The 16,605-nt window shown below is 42.9% G+C and overlaps 1 protein-coding gene across 2 annotated transcripts in view; it reads right to left on the minus strand.

The window, feature by feature from the left end:
* The window catches only part of ADCY5 (adenylate cyclase 5), a 326,161-nt gene that overhangs the window by 71,274 nt on the left and 238,282 nt on the right, over nt 1–16,605 (minus strand). For both annotated transcript variants that reach the window (XR_012905123.1, XM_025178780.2), the window contains exon 8: nt 3,983–4,123. Coding sequence is in view for 1 of the 2 variants with exons in the window: in XM_025178780.2 (XP_025034565.2) it covers nt 3,983–4,123 (141 nt within the window). In the remaining variant the exon portion in view is untranslated. The remainder of the gene's footprint in view (nt 1–3,982; nt 4,124–16,605) is intronic.

Here is a 16,605-nt window from a genome sequence, read left to right on the forward strand (position 1 = left end):
TTGTGTGCTCCAGCCCCATGGTGGGACAGCAGAGGGGGAGGGAGGCTGGAGTGCTAGCACAGGTTCCCCAATACTGGGGGGCAGGCTCAGAGCCTTGGGGGCCAGATCCAGGCAAGCTGGGGGCCGCATCCGGCTCGTGGGCCTGAGGTTCCCCACCTGTTGGAAAGATTCCATCCTCCCTGAGCATACTGAGCCTTTCACAACCCCTTTCCGTGAGCAGACTTTGCATGCCACTATCACAGAGCAACTGAGCGTACTCCCTACAGGTCAGAACTATGGGGTAAAGTTGGACTTTCCCTGCAAAATGGTTGTCCCTAGCTGCTGTGAGCTAGGCCACCTTAATGATTGAATTTCCCAACTTCTGAGTGTTTAACATTTTAATAATGTTCTTTTAACATAGGTTTTTGGTATGTGGTGTCTAGTCACGCTCTAGTGGAAACAAAAGATTAATTCTTCTATAACTCAGTCAGTGCTGCAGTTTCAAAAATATATGGGTAGCCATGTGAATTGCCACATAATGATGTGTGCAAAATAATTACTTGTATATAGTTTGTAATTCCCAATTGGCTGTGCCATTTTACATATGTAAATGATTTAGGTAATGGTACTGAGAACAGTCTTATACAATTTGTGGATAAACCAAGTTGGAAGGATTCCAAGTGCTTTGGAGGACAGGATTAAAATTCAGAATGATCTGGACAAACTGGAGAAATGATCTGAAGTAAACAGGGTGAAATTCAATAAGGACCAAATGGAAAGTACAGTAAACTGCTGATAATACGGCACCTTTAGGACCCAGGGAGTGCTGGATTATCAAATATGCCGGACTATCGGAAGGGGGGGGCTATGAGGGGTCTGGGGTAGAGTGGGGTGGATGGGGGGGGGCGGCACTACAAGACCAACCTGGCAGCACCCCAGCTGCTCTGCCCCAGGCATCCCCAAGTCAGCCCTTGCTGAAATTGACCAGCGGCTGACTCGGGGAAGCCCAGGGCAGAGCAGCTCCAATTGTCCAGCTGCCTGGAGCACTTCCGGGTTCCAGGTGGTGCTGGACTAGCAGGAGTGCCGGACCACTGGATGCCGGACAACTGGAGTTTTACTGTACTCCACTTAAGAAGGGACAATTATTGCACATGCACAAAATGGGAAATGACTACTTCTGAAGGATTACTACTGAAAAGATCTGGGGGCTAACGTGGATCACAAGCTAAATATAAGTCAATAGTGTAACACTCTTGAAAAAAAGTGAACATTATTCTGGGGTGTATCAGCAGGAATGTTGTAAGCGAGACACAAGAAGTAATTTTACTCTACTCTGTGCTGATAAAGCCTCACCTGGAATACTGTGTCCTGGGAACATTTCAGAAAATATGTAGACAAACTAGAGAAGGCCCAGAGGAGAACAACAAAAACGATTAAAGGTCAAGAAAACATGACCTATGAGGAAAGATGTTTAAAAAATAGGTTTGTTTAGCCTGGAGAGGAGGAGACTGAGAGGGAATGACAGCAGTTCTCAAGTACATAAAAGACTGTGGCAAGGAGGGTGAAAAATTGTTTTCCTTAACCTCTGAGGATAGGACAAGTAGCAAGGGCTTAAACTGAGGTGGTTTAGATTGGACAGTAGGAAACCTTCCTGACTGTCAGGGTGGTTAAACATTGGAACAAATTGCCTAGGGAGGTTGTGGAATCTCTTTCATTGAAGATTTTAAGGAGAAGGTTAGAAAAATACCTGATTCTTCATATAAAAATACCTGTTAGTAATGGTCTAGTTCAGGGAAGACCAACTTATTTGCCCTCTGAGCCACATATTACAAGACTCTGAAGTTCAGGAGCTGGGGCTCAGGGTTTCAATTCCACTCCCGCTGAAGTCCAAAGCTTCCTGCTCGACACCCCTACCCCCTCCACCTCACTGCAAGGCAGAGGTCCTGAATAGGGATGTAAGCATGAGCTTACCGGATAGTCCACTGGTGATGCAACTAGTCAATTCCTCCCCCCGCTGCCTCTATCAGAAAGAGGCAGCAAGGCAGGGGTGCAAGAGCTGATGCTGATGCTGGAGCTTAAACTCCAGTTCCCCCCAGAACTGTCTCCGCAGGAGGCAGGGGAGGTAGACGCACAGCGGGAAATGGCATGAGCGGGGACTGAAGCAGTCTCTACTTGCACCAGTTCTGCTGGGATTCTGCTTTTGAAATGTACAAGAGCCCCAACAAGATGCCTTGCTGGGTGTCCATTTGAAATGTACAAGAGCCCCTTGGGGCTCTTGTACATTTCAAAGGCTGAGGTGCCATAGGGAGGTCAGGGCCAGCAGGGGACTCCGCCACTGGCCCTGTGTTCCCTGCGGGTCTTCCACTTTTGATTTGTAGCGAGAGCCTAGCAGACTCGAATAGTCAAATCGAATAGTCGATGGAAATCCCATTGACTATTCAATTAGTTAATTAATCTAAATTTAACATCTCTAGTCCTGAGCCCCCTCCCCACAGTCTGGTATATGGAGAATGAGGGAGCCCTGGGGTGTTTGTGAGCTGCACTTAAACAGTAAAAGGGCTGCATGTAACTCATGAGCTAGTTGGGCCATCTTTGTCTAGTTATTACTTGGTCTTGCCTTGAGTGCATGGGACTGGACTACTTGACCTCTTGAGGTTCCCTCCAGTCCCACAATCTCAGAGACATGCAACTGAAGACATGGTTTTAATTTTGTCCTGAATTAACTTGATATGTAGATTAAGTGAAATTCATTTATTTTAAAAGCTTCCATTAATCAATTATTAATGAATTAATGTTTGGAAAACAATTTGACTATGCAAATTACTACAAAAGTGCTAAGTGTTGTTATTATGAATTGCCTATTAAAAGAAAATATGTTCTTTTGGCTTCATCTTCCTTTTAGGGAACAAAGGGACATAAACACAGGGAACACAGGGACATTCTCTGACATATGCCAAAATGAGCCATACAGGCCACCTTATCAAACTGCGCACACGCATCACTGCCCTGATAAGAAATTGTGTTGGCTGGATATCAAATTCAATTTTCCCAAAGGAGGGCTTGGAACAAGAGACCTATTGCTATAGGTCAACTATTCCATCTGTGTTACAGTGTATTTTGGAGTGCTAGGTATAATGCAATCTTAAATTATTCCAGTGATGAAGCTTCCACATTTCCTTTGGAGTTGCAGGTCATTAAAGAGATTCCTTTTAGCAGGGACCCTGGAGACCAATGCATATAAATGGCGATGTTATTTACAGTAGGGGTGCATAAATAAAATGAAGCAATGAAAATAACCTTTGGCAGATTCTAGTGTGTGCAATGGACTTGCAGAGCTGGGGAAATTCATCTATTTCACATATGTTAGTAGAAAGCTTGCTCTTCCCATTTGCTGGGTGGGTGGGCGTGTGTGTGTGTTCTTTTTTTCACCATTCAACCACCCATCTCAGTAACAGTCACTCTCAAATAACCAAGGGTTTAATCCCACAAAACACTGGTATTCAGGAGTACCTACTATTGTTGTGATTTGTCCTTCTGAAGTCAAGATAATATTCCCTTGTCCAATAGTAAATATGTGAAAGATTGGCCCAAGGGCATGTCTACACTACATGGAAGATTGATGCTGCCGGTTGATCTTTCAGGGTTCCATTTAGCAGGTCTAGTACAGACCTGCTAGATTGAACTCAAAGGGCACCCCTGTGGCACCAGTACTTCTACTCCTCGCAAGGAGTAAGTGAAGCCAATAGGCACATTTGCTCTCATCGACCTCCTGCTGTGTGGACAGGGATTTAAGATATGTCGACTCCAGCTACATAATTTGCATGATTGGAGTTGCATATCTTACTTTGACCTTCCCATGTAGTGTAGATCAGGCCTCTGACTGTAAATACCTCGAGGCAGGGTCCATTCCTTGTTTTACTGCAACGTGCCCTTCGCAGCCCATGGTGCTCTATAAATAGTAAACAATAACAACAGATATTCCATAAAGCAAAAACGTCTTTACCATTCTCTTCATTTCCTTGGAGACCTGGTGAGTGCCCAGATGGTTGTAAAAGGGGCGATCCACACCCCAGTGTGAAGGGTTATGGCCAATCGAATTGGTGCGCTGTCTGTTCATCTTGGCTATTGTCGCTTTCTCATCTTTCTAAAAAAGCCAAACAAACATAAATATAAGAGACTTGCAGAACCCGTATAGAAACGTTTTACATGGCAGTCACTCCCCAGATACCTCCATTTATGCCTCTGCATTAACCTGTTAATCATGCACTTCAATAGAAATAAGGAGCATTCACCTGATCATTTCTTTATTGCTCTATTTCCTGTCCTTCCAAGCATCACAGACAAGTATACTGGGACAAATTTTCAAAGGCAACAAAATTTGTTGCCTATCTGAGTGGAGATACTGTGTTAAGGTTCTATGGAGAACAAGGATTTGTCTACACTTGAAAGTTACTGAGCTGTTACTTTCCCGTTTAGGGGAGTGAAACCCTCTCCCCCTCCCTGCACAGCAAGACATAACACTGTAAGGTGCCAACGTGGACAGAGCTACTTCTCTCGTGGAGATGGTTTACCTAGAGTGCTGGGAGAAACACAGCAGGGCTTTAAATTTTAATGTGTAGACAAAGCCCAAGAATCAATGGGCCTGCAATTTAGAGGACAAAGGCAAAGAGCTGACCAGCGTAAAGGACTAGGAGCCAGGTTTCAATACTTGCTCTGACCCTGCCTTCTTGTACAATGGAGAAGTTTCACAAAGGAGGGGGAAGAATACTTAAAAACGGCACATTTTATTTTATTTTTGAAATGCTCCCAAAGCTCAGGGGTATTTGGCGGTGAGAGAGAAATACGAAATTTGGATCTGATTCAAGACTGCTGCAAAGGTTGGCTGTGTTTGAACCCAGGGCCTTAAATTCAGGCCTATCACCAATAAAAACAGAAGTGCAGGGTGTTATGCAGTGACGTAATAATATTGCGAATCATTTCAAGGGTGCTTTCTAGCTAATGACAAGCACTGCTTTACCAATGTAAGATTTTCTCTGTCCTCCCCTTGTCAGCCTCTGTTTTGTACAAGACCAATCCTACAGTTTTCATTTAGTCAAGGATTTCAATAGAACACTTGCTAGGGACTCTGTGATCTTATAGGGCTGACTTAACAACAGACAACACTGTTGTAGTCCTAATCATGTTACCACGTAATTAGTAAGGCCACATCTCTACTTGCTGTGCCAGAGATTGATCTTCTGGCGTTCGATTTAGTGAGTCTAGAAAAGACCCGCTAAATTGAATGCTGAGGGCACCCCTAGTCAGCACTGGTACAGGGCATCCCCGCTATACATCCAAAATACATTCCAAAAAAACGCGGACGTATAGTGAACTGATGTAAAGCAATGAATTTTTTTTCCTGCAGCTAACTTTCATTTGCATGAATTGATCTTTTATTTTTGCATGACGGAAGAGCGGGGAATGGGAGGACTTATAATGCAACAGTTCCTACAAGCGTCAATGACGTTAGTGTGGAACTGATGCATACCAGAGTGACGTCTAGTGGGGACGCCCTGTACTCCTCGCAGTCCTAAGAAGAAAGGAAAACTGATGAGAGCATTTGCTCCCATTGGCCTTGCACTGTGAAGATGACATCAAAATCGGCTTAAGATATGTCAAATCTAGCTATGTTTTTTACCTAGCTGGAGTTGTGTACCTTAAGCCGACATTCCAGGTCTAGACCTGTTCTAAGGAATCGCTGTCTCTTGCAAAATTCAGGGGTTCTATTGCAATGAGCATTTGAAAAATGTATCTTTTTATTAGTTTGTGAGGTCACTTTTCTTAGGTTTCCTGGATCTGGCTAAACACAAGGACCAGAGCAGACTCACGTAATTATAGTTGCATATCTTAGGTTTCCAAGTCAAGAATTGCTGAGACAACAAAACAGTTTTATAAAACAAAAAGCCACAATTTTTTTCAAAATGGCAGAGGCCTGCTCAGCTCAAGTCAGGTTAATCCATGTATTCTTCATATAGATTCTCCTGTCACGAGCAGTCACCATGGTTTCCAAGGCATTCACCATATACTTGGATCTGTCACATTCTCACAATGTTATTTCCATGGCAACCGTAGAGTTAACTATCATGTTTTATACTGTCATGCTTTTTTTTTTAATTAAAAAAAGTCTCTGTAAATTTAGTGCTGGGGAAAGGTGCTAGACAGAGCGAAGGGGACTACAGCCCTCATTACTCACTGGAAAGATAAATTTACACTGATAGTGCCATCCAATAGACTGCGGGTTCTTCATTCAGGGATCTAGTTCAGCCCTCCTGCCCCTTTGATTTTGCGGGGAATGCCAACAAAAGGTGCCAACTGTGGCAGAGGGTTTGTAATTGGCATCTTAATAGCCATTGGGCACTAACAACCTGGAGATGCTCCTGCCGCAAGGGTTCTAGCTATCACATTACCAATTTCTGGATCTTGAGGGTGCTGCTGGCATATTGGCACAATGTCCTAGGGGCAACACCCAAACAACTTTCAGCTCCATAGCAAAACTTAGTAGAAGAAGCCACATGTTACCACAAGCCGTTGAAGCAATAGAAAGGTCACAGGTGGGGATATGAACCCCATGACTGTTGCTCCTGCTTCTCACCGGCACCAAACCAGCTTTGTTTAATCGATAAGAGGTGGAACTGTGAACATTTTGTGCCACGAGCTTCATGTTAGCAAGCATTATGGAAACTCTGGCTAACTTCCAAGAGAGCTATGTTTTAAATGTTTCTAAAAATATACACATAAGAAATGACTATTGTTTTTTTTAAAGCCACAGAACTTTTACTTTTAAATCTCAACAATCATTTGTGATACTCTACATGCAACCTTTTTCACAGTGACAGATCTGTATATATCCTCTCAGGCCAGAAAAACACTGGCAGAAAGAATAGATTAGGGATCCACAACCAAATATTTACTGCTCTGAATAATAAAAGTGACATGATCTCTACATTTTATTGCAGCTTAGCTAGGACTTTCAACCAGTGGCAATCAAAAAAGGTGGGGGGAGGGGAGAAGAAGCTAGCCAGTAAATCTAGTCTGGAAACCTATAAAAGCAAACCTATCTGATTACATTACAAATGCCTTTACGTCAACAGAAGCTTTAGGGGGTAGCCGAGTTAGTCTGAACAGGTAAACTGAAAAAACAACAATTAGTCTGGGAGCACTTTATAGACTAACAAAACATGAGATGGTATCATATACACCTGCTGTGTATATCTTCTACAGACGGTAGCAGGTTTTGCCCAATGGTGAAGCACATTTCCCCAATGGTGAAGTATGACGTTAGTCTTAGGAAACTCAGATACAATTTAAGCAAAGACTTAATTCCAGAAATCCAAGCAGATAAACTAAAATGTCTTAGCCAATCAGTAAACCACATTTGTTTCTGACTAGGGCCAAGTGACTGTCATATATTAAATTTACATTATGTCAATTGTGTGATTAATTTGAAGGGAACAGAATACCTCATGCAATAGGTACAATGTTTATTAACAGTTCTGGGCTGGGGCAAGGCCAGGACAAACTGTGGTAAACACACACCACTGAGGTCATTTATAACCATGAGATCACAGGCCATATAAATCATCAAAGCGACGTGAAGAACTGTTGCATTTCTTCCACCTTAAAATGATATAGGTAGGATTTTGAAACATGCATTCTGTAGCTTTTACCACCACATAAAACACAGTGTGGGGCAGTGTATTTCAGTCTAAGCCTCCAATGATGAAATTTTGCTTGCATGAATAAAACAGAATACTCAAACGTCTTATTCATATGGACTTGTCTGTTAGTTGTGACATTTATTTAAAAGAACCTTAACTTGATTTTTAAATGCGCTACTTTTAAACCAGTTTTCTCATTGAGCATGGTTTACAAGCATACTGCAATTTCATTTAAAAAAATATTAAAGCCCATATGTGAAAGATATTTAGGAACTTCCACATTCAGTGTCACAATGCACAACAGATAAAGGAGCCTAAACCTTAATTTTCAAAAAGGATTTAGGTACTTGACTCTAAAGTCCATTAACTGTCTATAGAATTCAGTTTCCCAAGTGCTTAAGTCCCTTTTGAAAAATGGCATTTTATGCCTAAATTAGGTATCATGATGCTGAATGCAGCAGCACCAAAATAGCTTTAACAATCATGTTTTTTCTACTCTTTTGTAGATGTTTATAAGGGTCATTGTTTTCACTTGAGTTAGCCAGTTGCTTCCTTGCTAACTAACTATACAACCTGTATTCACACTCTACACACTAGTATAATAATCTTTGTACAAAATGTACCTTGTGAGGTAAACTAAGAACTCACTAGTCATCAATATCACAGGGAAATGCATGTAGCAACATTACAGGTAAAGTTATGAATTCCCTTTGTATGATGTTGGTAACATATGTTCAAAATCATGCCCGCCGACTAGGCAGGAATAGGTCTATTCTAAACAAAGAAACGTGTTTACCTCAATCTATTACATTTTGGAGAAAGACTGTGCATCTGTCTGAGTTCGCTTGTTCAAGAAATCCTCCTAAATAGTAGGACTACCAAATTTGGTAGGCAGCTTCCTCTTATCCTAACTTGAAGCACATTCAGGGTCTGGTTGTGCCAGGACAATTTGATGTGAGTGGAATGTGACTGTTTCTCTTCAAATGGAAAGGGAGGGGTGTGGTAATTATACTCACAAATGATCACAGGGGGATAAGCAAGCATGGGGGACATGTATACCCCAGAATGACCATAGGGGGCCAGCCCTGCCCTGGCTGGCCAGTGCAGCCCCCATTGCTCCCAGAGATCAGCCACTTCTTGCCACTTCTAGGGAGCAGTTGCCAGCTAACCAGAACAGATCACCCTGCCATGACTCCTGCACCCCTACCCTTTGCCCTGAGTCCCCCACCCCGTTCTGACTCCTGCATTCCCTCACACTCCCAGCCCCCTTCTCTGTGTCCTTCCTCACCTCCCAACCCCGAATCCCCATGCCCCCCGCCTCCTGCCCTGAGCTCCCAGTGTTGTGTCTACACGGAACTGTTTGGTAACGCCAATTAAAGTAGCAAGCCACTGGCTATTAATCCTGTACAAGACAAGAGACCTATAAATATCTGCAGTCCAGCAGAGGGCCGGACAGTGCAGAACACACGTTTGGGGGATAATTCAAGATTGGGAGTATTTCCAAGGTTGCCAGAAGCTAGAGAGTGGCTGGTGTGTTGCTGGCAGGCTGTTGGGGTCAGAGCTGCTGGATTAGGACTGCAACTACACACAGTCACTCAGGGTGTGACCTGCATGCTGCTTGGTTGTTGTGCATAGCCCCGGTTAGGAGCTAGAGCAGCAAAGTTTTATGAGGGACCCCAAGTTGCAGGCCAGAGTGGTAGTAATTCCTTACCGGTCTAGGTTGTACCCCAGAACAGGACAGTTCTTAGGATTTATTGGGCTCCAGGCAGTACATTAAACTGGTGCCTCTATGCCCAATGGCAGGGTGTGTATATGTGTGTGTGTGTGTGCGCGCGCGCGATTTTTTTAGAGATGTGATTTTACAATCTTTAGCAGCACACTAATTAAATATTTTAAAACAAATTTTAAACTAAGATCCTATAGACTAACACAATAACTTCAGAAACTGACACTTTATCCTGGGATTAGGAAATGCCTGTTAAATGCCTTCATTACAACTTGATCGGCTCTTTTTACAGGTTCAATATTCTGCTAATAGGTTGGGCAGATTAACTAGCTCCTCTCTGGAGAAAGAGCCACAGAACAGGGATAGGAAAAGGCAGGGGGGTGGACATTAACACCTAGTGATGCCCAAATTTTCAGGGGCCCTACGCAATGGCATATTCTATGTATGGGTAAGGATGGTTCTGTCCCAAAATGACACTGAGGCATAAAAACACTAAGAAAATATTAAGAAAAATAATGTTGCCAATGCCTTTCAGTTCTGCTAATATTTAGGTGTTACCTGTAAGACTAGGAGTGCCAAAATTTTCAGACAGCAATGAGCTTTTCAAATTTAACATGGATAAACTCCAGAAACTGCTGTGGGAACTTTCAAACATGAGCTTGCAGAGACCATAAATCTTCTCCCCAGAGGATTTATTGAATTCTCATCACCATTTCCCACACACAGAGCTACAGTAACACTATGGGAAAACCACAGAAATAGCTGAGAAATTCTTACCAAACCATCAAACACCTTTACTCTATGGCTGTATCTACAGTAGATATTTTTGAGATCTTACCAGTGAGGCAGTTCTGGCAGTCAAAGGCATTGTTAACTCAGCTCCTTGTATTAACTTGCTGTTCTATTGGTATGTGAACTGTATTTCTGACAATCAGATATGGCCAATTCCATCAGAGCAGGAAATCTACGTGAATGGACATCCGCTCAGTTGCAACAAATCTCATTCATTCTAAGATATTTTATTAGAGTCACATCCACAACATTAAAACCGTCATTTTGTTTGGTCAGCTGGATGGAGTTCTAGGACATTATTTAGAGAAGAATGACAGCTGTTTTCCAATAGCCATGACCAGAGCTCATGAAGCCATTTTAGGCTTAAGAGGCCATCATCAGCATTTCTGTCTGAAAATGTTGTACCTGGTATTATTACAGGAAACATCCACATTTCTGATAACTCAGTGAGAAAAATAAATGCCCCCCCCCCCAGCTGCGTCTATACTAGAAGCCTCTTTCGCAAGAGGCAATGCAAATAAGCATTTCATTTGCATGTCACACCTTCATTTGCATTTCCTCTTCAAATCCCTTTTGCGCAAGAGGTTTTTGTGCAAAAAAGAGCTGTGTAGAAGGCTCCTTTTTGCACAAAAAACCCTTTTGCGCAAGAGCCATTCTTTCTCAAAAGCCTCTTGTGCAAAAGGGATCAGAAGAGGAAATGCAAATGAGAGCGCCACATGCAAATGAGCGTTCCATTTGCATTTCCTCTTGCGGAAGAGCTTTGTAGTATAGATGCAGCCTCTCTCTTTTTTTTTTGGTTTGTCTACTTTGTGCATTCGGCAGCACTTTGTGGACGGTCAGCATTCTCCCTCTCTACTTGATGATCACATTCAGTTCCTATCTTCTTTCCTTAGCATAGTGTTTTCCAAACTTCCAAGCTGATGCCCACCATTCAGAAAAATGAAACTACCTGCACCCCTACTGTATGTCATTAGAGCCTGACAAGTTTATGTATACATCTTCCACACACACCTTGGTTGTCCTTTGTGCCTCCCAATCCACTTTGGGAAATGCTTGTATAAATCTTAGTTATAGCAGAGCAGCACGTCTGCTGTAATTAAGGTTGAGATACTGTAAACCCTTGTGCTTCTCACATGCTTTGAGGAGCTATGACATTGTTAGCAACTTGCCGTTTAAAGTATCACCCTTCACATCTGAAGATTATTCACAATCTGTTGGAATAAATGGGAAGGATCACACTTAGAAGCTATTGTTTCAGGCTGCCTACAAACTCTGGCAGACAACTCTGCATTTGTTATGCCTGCTGTATGTATTGAATGCTTTCTTCAAAACCTTAGGAGCTGGAGGGTGGTTGTGTTGGTTGGTTTACTGGTTGACTTATTTTGTTTTCAAATGAAAGTGGAAACTTTGGAGAATACCATTGTCTGGGTCCCTTTGGCTATTTCTTTGCATCCCCCAATTTGAGAAAAGGATAATAGCACAACACCATAACTCTTGTACTTAACTGAGGCATCGGGGGGGAGGGGGGGGGGCAGGGACTCCAGCACACGTTTCCCCATAAGTTCTGCAAGGTAGCATTTACCAGCACCAGCAAAGCTACTAGTGAAACTAAAGACACAGGAGGCAGGTATGTGTACGGAGAGGGAAGAGATGGGGTTGGGTCTGAACAGGTTTGGTGTTGAAATTCTTGGGTCTGCCTGTACCCATTGCTAGTAAAAGATCTTCATAAGCATTAAGAAGGAAAGACAAAAGACAGTTCAGTTCTGTGAGTCTTATTTGAAGAGTAATCAGAAACTTAATAATCAGAAACTAGATTATTTTAAGTCAATATAAAAAAATTCAAGTTTGTAGCATCTTTTTAATTAAATATTTTCAGAGGAGGATATATACACAGGTCACTAGATGACAAAAAGTATTATATACATTCCTCCTATTTCAGTGCAACAGAAAACTATGTTGATGCAAAGAATTCATTTAAAGGCTGTTAATAAAAATAGACAAAACAGCAGGAAATTCAAAGTTATGATTCATCACAGCAACAGTAAGTGGAGTTTGGTATCACAGTGTATGCCATTAATTTTATGCCATAACTATACTCCTGACAATGCTGAGTTACAGTGTTTGTGGGAGTTATAGGCCAGTTATTCAGACAATTGAGGTGTGCCCACGTATCCTGAGAAATTGTTCATCAAAATGGCTAACTGGATGGATTTGAAAGTGCAGTCATGACAACTCTATGTAAATTAGGAGCACAAGTGTGCACCATACTTATCTGAAATTCTGGCCTCACTACTGTGAATTCCCTGACTATTTTGCACTAGCAATAAAGTTGCATTCAGTCAGGCTTTTTGGCATAAAAATAATAGTAACCTCCCCCAGGACTGTGATTGATTGCATAAAGGCTAGGTCAAATTAATCACTGGGGTAAGAAGGGCACTTCCACTGATGTCAGATGCTTGTATTCCCACTGACTGATTTTATCTGAACATGAAAAGGTGAGTTCTGTTTAAATTCAAGATTTCTAAAACACGGAGACTAAGCATGCAAAATATCAGCTCCAAGATCATAGTTCCAAAAAGCTAGAAGATGCTTAAAATGAAAATAGCTCTCTCATTTATAACCACAATTAAAATAGCTTTCAGGAAAGAATAAATAAGACTTGCAAAGCCTGATGTGGATGTAAATGATCTTGCTTCGGCTGACAGCTGACCTCCATTGCTAAAAGGACCAATGCCATCTGTTGGAACCTATCGCAGACACAGCAATCTCTCATGCCAACCAGCTACTTGAGATGGACAAAGCTACAATACTATCTTGGTATGAAGAGGCAGATGAGAGTTTTGCGGGGCTCAGGGCACGGGGCCTATTGAAGTGCAGAGCCCGGGGCAGCACAATTTCACACATGCGCCACGGCCACAGCCAACAGATAGTAGCGCGTGAGCAGGGCCTATTGAAGTGCGGGGTCCGGGGCAGGGCCCGGGACAGCCGTCCCGCTCGCTCTGCCCTATATCCACCTACAGTGCAGCTGACAGCGGTCCTGGGCTACAAGGTGCAGAATACACCAGCTCCAGTTGGGTATTGAAGGGATTCACCACCGTGTAGAAATCAATGAAGTTTTGTTCACCAAATAATCCTTGGTAGAAAGGCCAAGGATTTAAACGGACTGACTCTCTCACTGCAAAAGGAGCCTGACAATCAGCAGTGAGGTATGTTATTGAAGCAGTGGAGGGTGAGAGAAGTTTGGCGGGGGAGAGAAGCGGAGGGGGAGAGAAGCAGAGGAGGAAAAACAGACGATCTACATCTTTAGACCGTATGTAGTACATCGCTAACCTAGGCCACAAAGGGTGTGTCTACACTGTACTCATAGCTCGAAATAAGATACGCAATTTGAGCTATGCAAATTGCAAAGCTTATTTCGAGTCAATTTTGAAATAGCTTATTTATTACTCCTTATGGAATGAGGTTTACAGGGACGTCAGAGTAGCGAGCCTGTTATCTTTCGAAATAACAGGCACGCTCATAAGACACAGAATAGCTATTTCGGGATACCTCCGGTACCCCAAAATAGCGCTGCAGTGTAGACACAGCCAAAGAGATACATACTCAGTTTTGCTGTGAGACCTCCATATACTTTGTGTGACTAACAGGAACCCAGACACGACTCACAGGAACCCGTTACTAAGGCAGACTAATATTTTATGGAGCTCATTGGAACAGACTCCAATAAAAACCTCACAAAATAAATCATACACAAGAAAGTAGCTAAAAATAGAAGGAATGGAAGCAAAAGTAAAACACTGGAACCTTGTACATCTTTACTTCTAGCAAAATATTAAGCAGGATGGATGTGGGGAAAAGGGAACATGCTTTTACAGTCTGATAACTTTTTAGTCTATTAAAATGTGTATTTAAATTTGGGCAGAGAGCTTTAAAAGATTCAAATAGATGCAAGCACAGGGCTTTAAGAACAAATACATGAACTATAAAAGTCAGAGTAAGGAAGCTGGAATTGTGAGGCCTCAAATTCAGGACCCCTCACGTTTCTTCCCCTCATGTCTACACTGCAACACTATTTCAAAATAACTATTCTAAAATAACTTAGTCCGCGTCTACACAGCAGGCAGTTATTTCAAAACAGTGTCAAAATACTATCAAGCTGGAGGACTTTTGACTCCGTTTCCTGTAACCCTCATTACACGAGGAGTAAGGGAAGTCGGAGGAAGAGTGCTCTATTTCGAAATAAGTTATTTCAAAGTAAGATTCACAATTGACAACGCTCAATTTGTGTAGCTTATTTCGAGTTAAGCCCTGCAGTGTAGACATACCCAGACATTAATCATTGTGACCTTTAGAAAAGTAACTTCTTTGTGCCTACTTTAGCTATACTAACTCTCCAAACCACATGGATATTGCAAGTGGTAGCACCACATTGTAAGAGAGCACACAGGCCAACAGATCAGGCAGGAAAAGGGAAAAAGAAATGAAATATCACACCCATGAGGGAATGAGGCAGAGAGAGGATAAACGGCCTCTCCCAAGACCCACAGGAAGTCTTCTGGAGAACCAGCAACTCAACCCAGTGCACCATAATACAGTTTTTGCTGAGTAATGAGACAGACATGGAGAGTGCGTCGGATCACGCCCATTTGAAAATTATACTGAAGTCTCCACTGCAACCACCTTGTCAAGTATCACTGCGACATACTGTCAAGTTCCAACATTCCTCATGTCCCAAGAGAGATCTTCAGATCTTCACAGGAACCTAGTGAATGTGTTCTCCTGATGTAACAAATCAATATACCGCCCCTCCCCTGGACAGGCTCTCTCCAAAAGTGTGTGAAGTGGCTCAAGGTGCCCACTCACAGGCAGACCTGCAAATGCTAATCATCTTCTGAAGACTGACAATCATTAATGAGGTTTCTCTCTTGGGTAGACAGATACCAAAATATGAGCTTCTCTCCTTAGAGGGTGATAATGGATTTCTTACTTTTTTTGCATTAAGGAGATTTGAGGCTTACATTCTCTCAAGAAGGGAAACAAGAGCAAATAATGATCTCAAGCTAATTTTGTAGCGTGCATAGCAGTCATTTGTCATGTTACTGAAGTAAGTCACCAACAATGTGTTTAACCTCATACTGCCCATGTTATAGAAAGAGAAACTGAGGCATAAATAGATCAAGTGATTTCTTCAAGGTAAGTCAGTAAGGCTAAGGCAGAGCTGGGAATAGATCCCAGAAGTGCTAACTAACAGTCCTGTACTTTAACCATAAGACCATCTTTCCTCTGTGAGTTAGAATGGATGTTTCAAAGTTTGGGGTTGTTCTAAAACTGGGTTTTGGTTTGTGCCATTATGAACATGGAGAAAGCTGCAAAATAAACAGTTAGATCCAGTTTATAATTTTTCAGATGCTTAGGGAGGTTCAAATCTAGAGTAGAGTTCTGATTAGTCTCAGACGCAGAGTCATTCAAAAGCTAGGTTTTAATCCAAGCCCATCCCTACAAACGGGTAAGAACTTTGGACAGCATAGCGTCCAATGGTGCTTGGAGCTTGACAAACAAAACCCTGGGTGAAATATCTTGGCTGATGTGATGCAGCAGGTGAGATTAGATGATTAAGGTGGTTCTTTGTGGTCTTAACATCTGTCATAATCTGGACATACACTGGTTATAGAAACTAGTTGCAACACAGCCCACTTCCTGTTGGAGGAGACACGCAGCAGAACCAGTGACTGGAGCCTATGGCAACTCAAGTCAATAGTGACTGAAAGCTGTTACCTTGTGCTGCTTGTTCAAATGACTTATGGGACATGAACTGGTGTTTTCAGTCCCGTTCCACAAGGACAGGCATCCGACATCCCAGCCGGCCCTAAAGGAGAACCTGGCTGGCAGAACCAGCAGATATACTGAGGAACAATGCCCCAGGAAGTGAAGCATTCTCACTAATTCCAGGGGTCCCTTTAGCTCCTGTCTGAGGCACACTGGTGGGCAGCTTCCTCCACTGCAGCCGATAAAGTCCCTGGCCCAGGGCAGTGGTTTTCAAACTATTTTTCTCATGACCCAGTTGAAGAAAATACTTGATGCTCGTGACCCAATATAATTTGACAAGAGTGTGGGCTCTGGGGTGGGGTTGAGGATTACAGCTTTGAAGTGTAGGAGAGGGCTCTGGTTCTGGGAGGAGGGTCAGGGCTGGCAGGGCTAGGGAAGGAGAGCAGCTCCTGGTCAGCAGAGGTGCTAAAGCAGGCTGCCTGCCTCTCCTGGAACCGCAGACCATACAGTGCTCCAGAAACAGCCAGCAGCACATTCCCAGCCAATGGGAGTGCGGCATTAGTGCTTGGATTCGGGACAGTGTGTGAAGCTGTGTGTGCTCTCTCCCCCACAACTAGGAGCCAGCCTGGGCCTGCTGCCAGCTGC

The sequence above is a fragment of the Pelodiscus sinensis genome, chromosome 7 (assembly GCF_049634645.1).
Source record: "Pelodiscus sinensis isolate JC-2024 chromosome 7, ASM4963464v1, whole genome shotgun sequence".
In the NCBI taxonomy this organism is placed as follows: Eukaryota; Metazoa; Chordata; order Testudines; family Trionychidae; genus Pelodiscus; species Pelodiscus sinensis.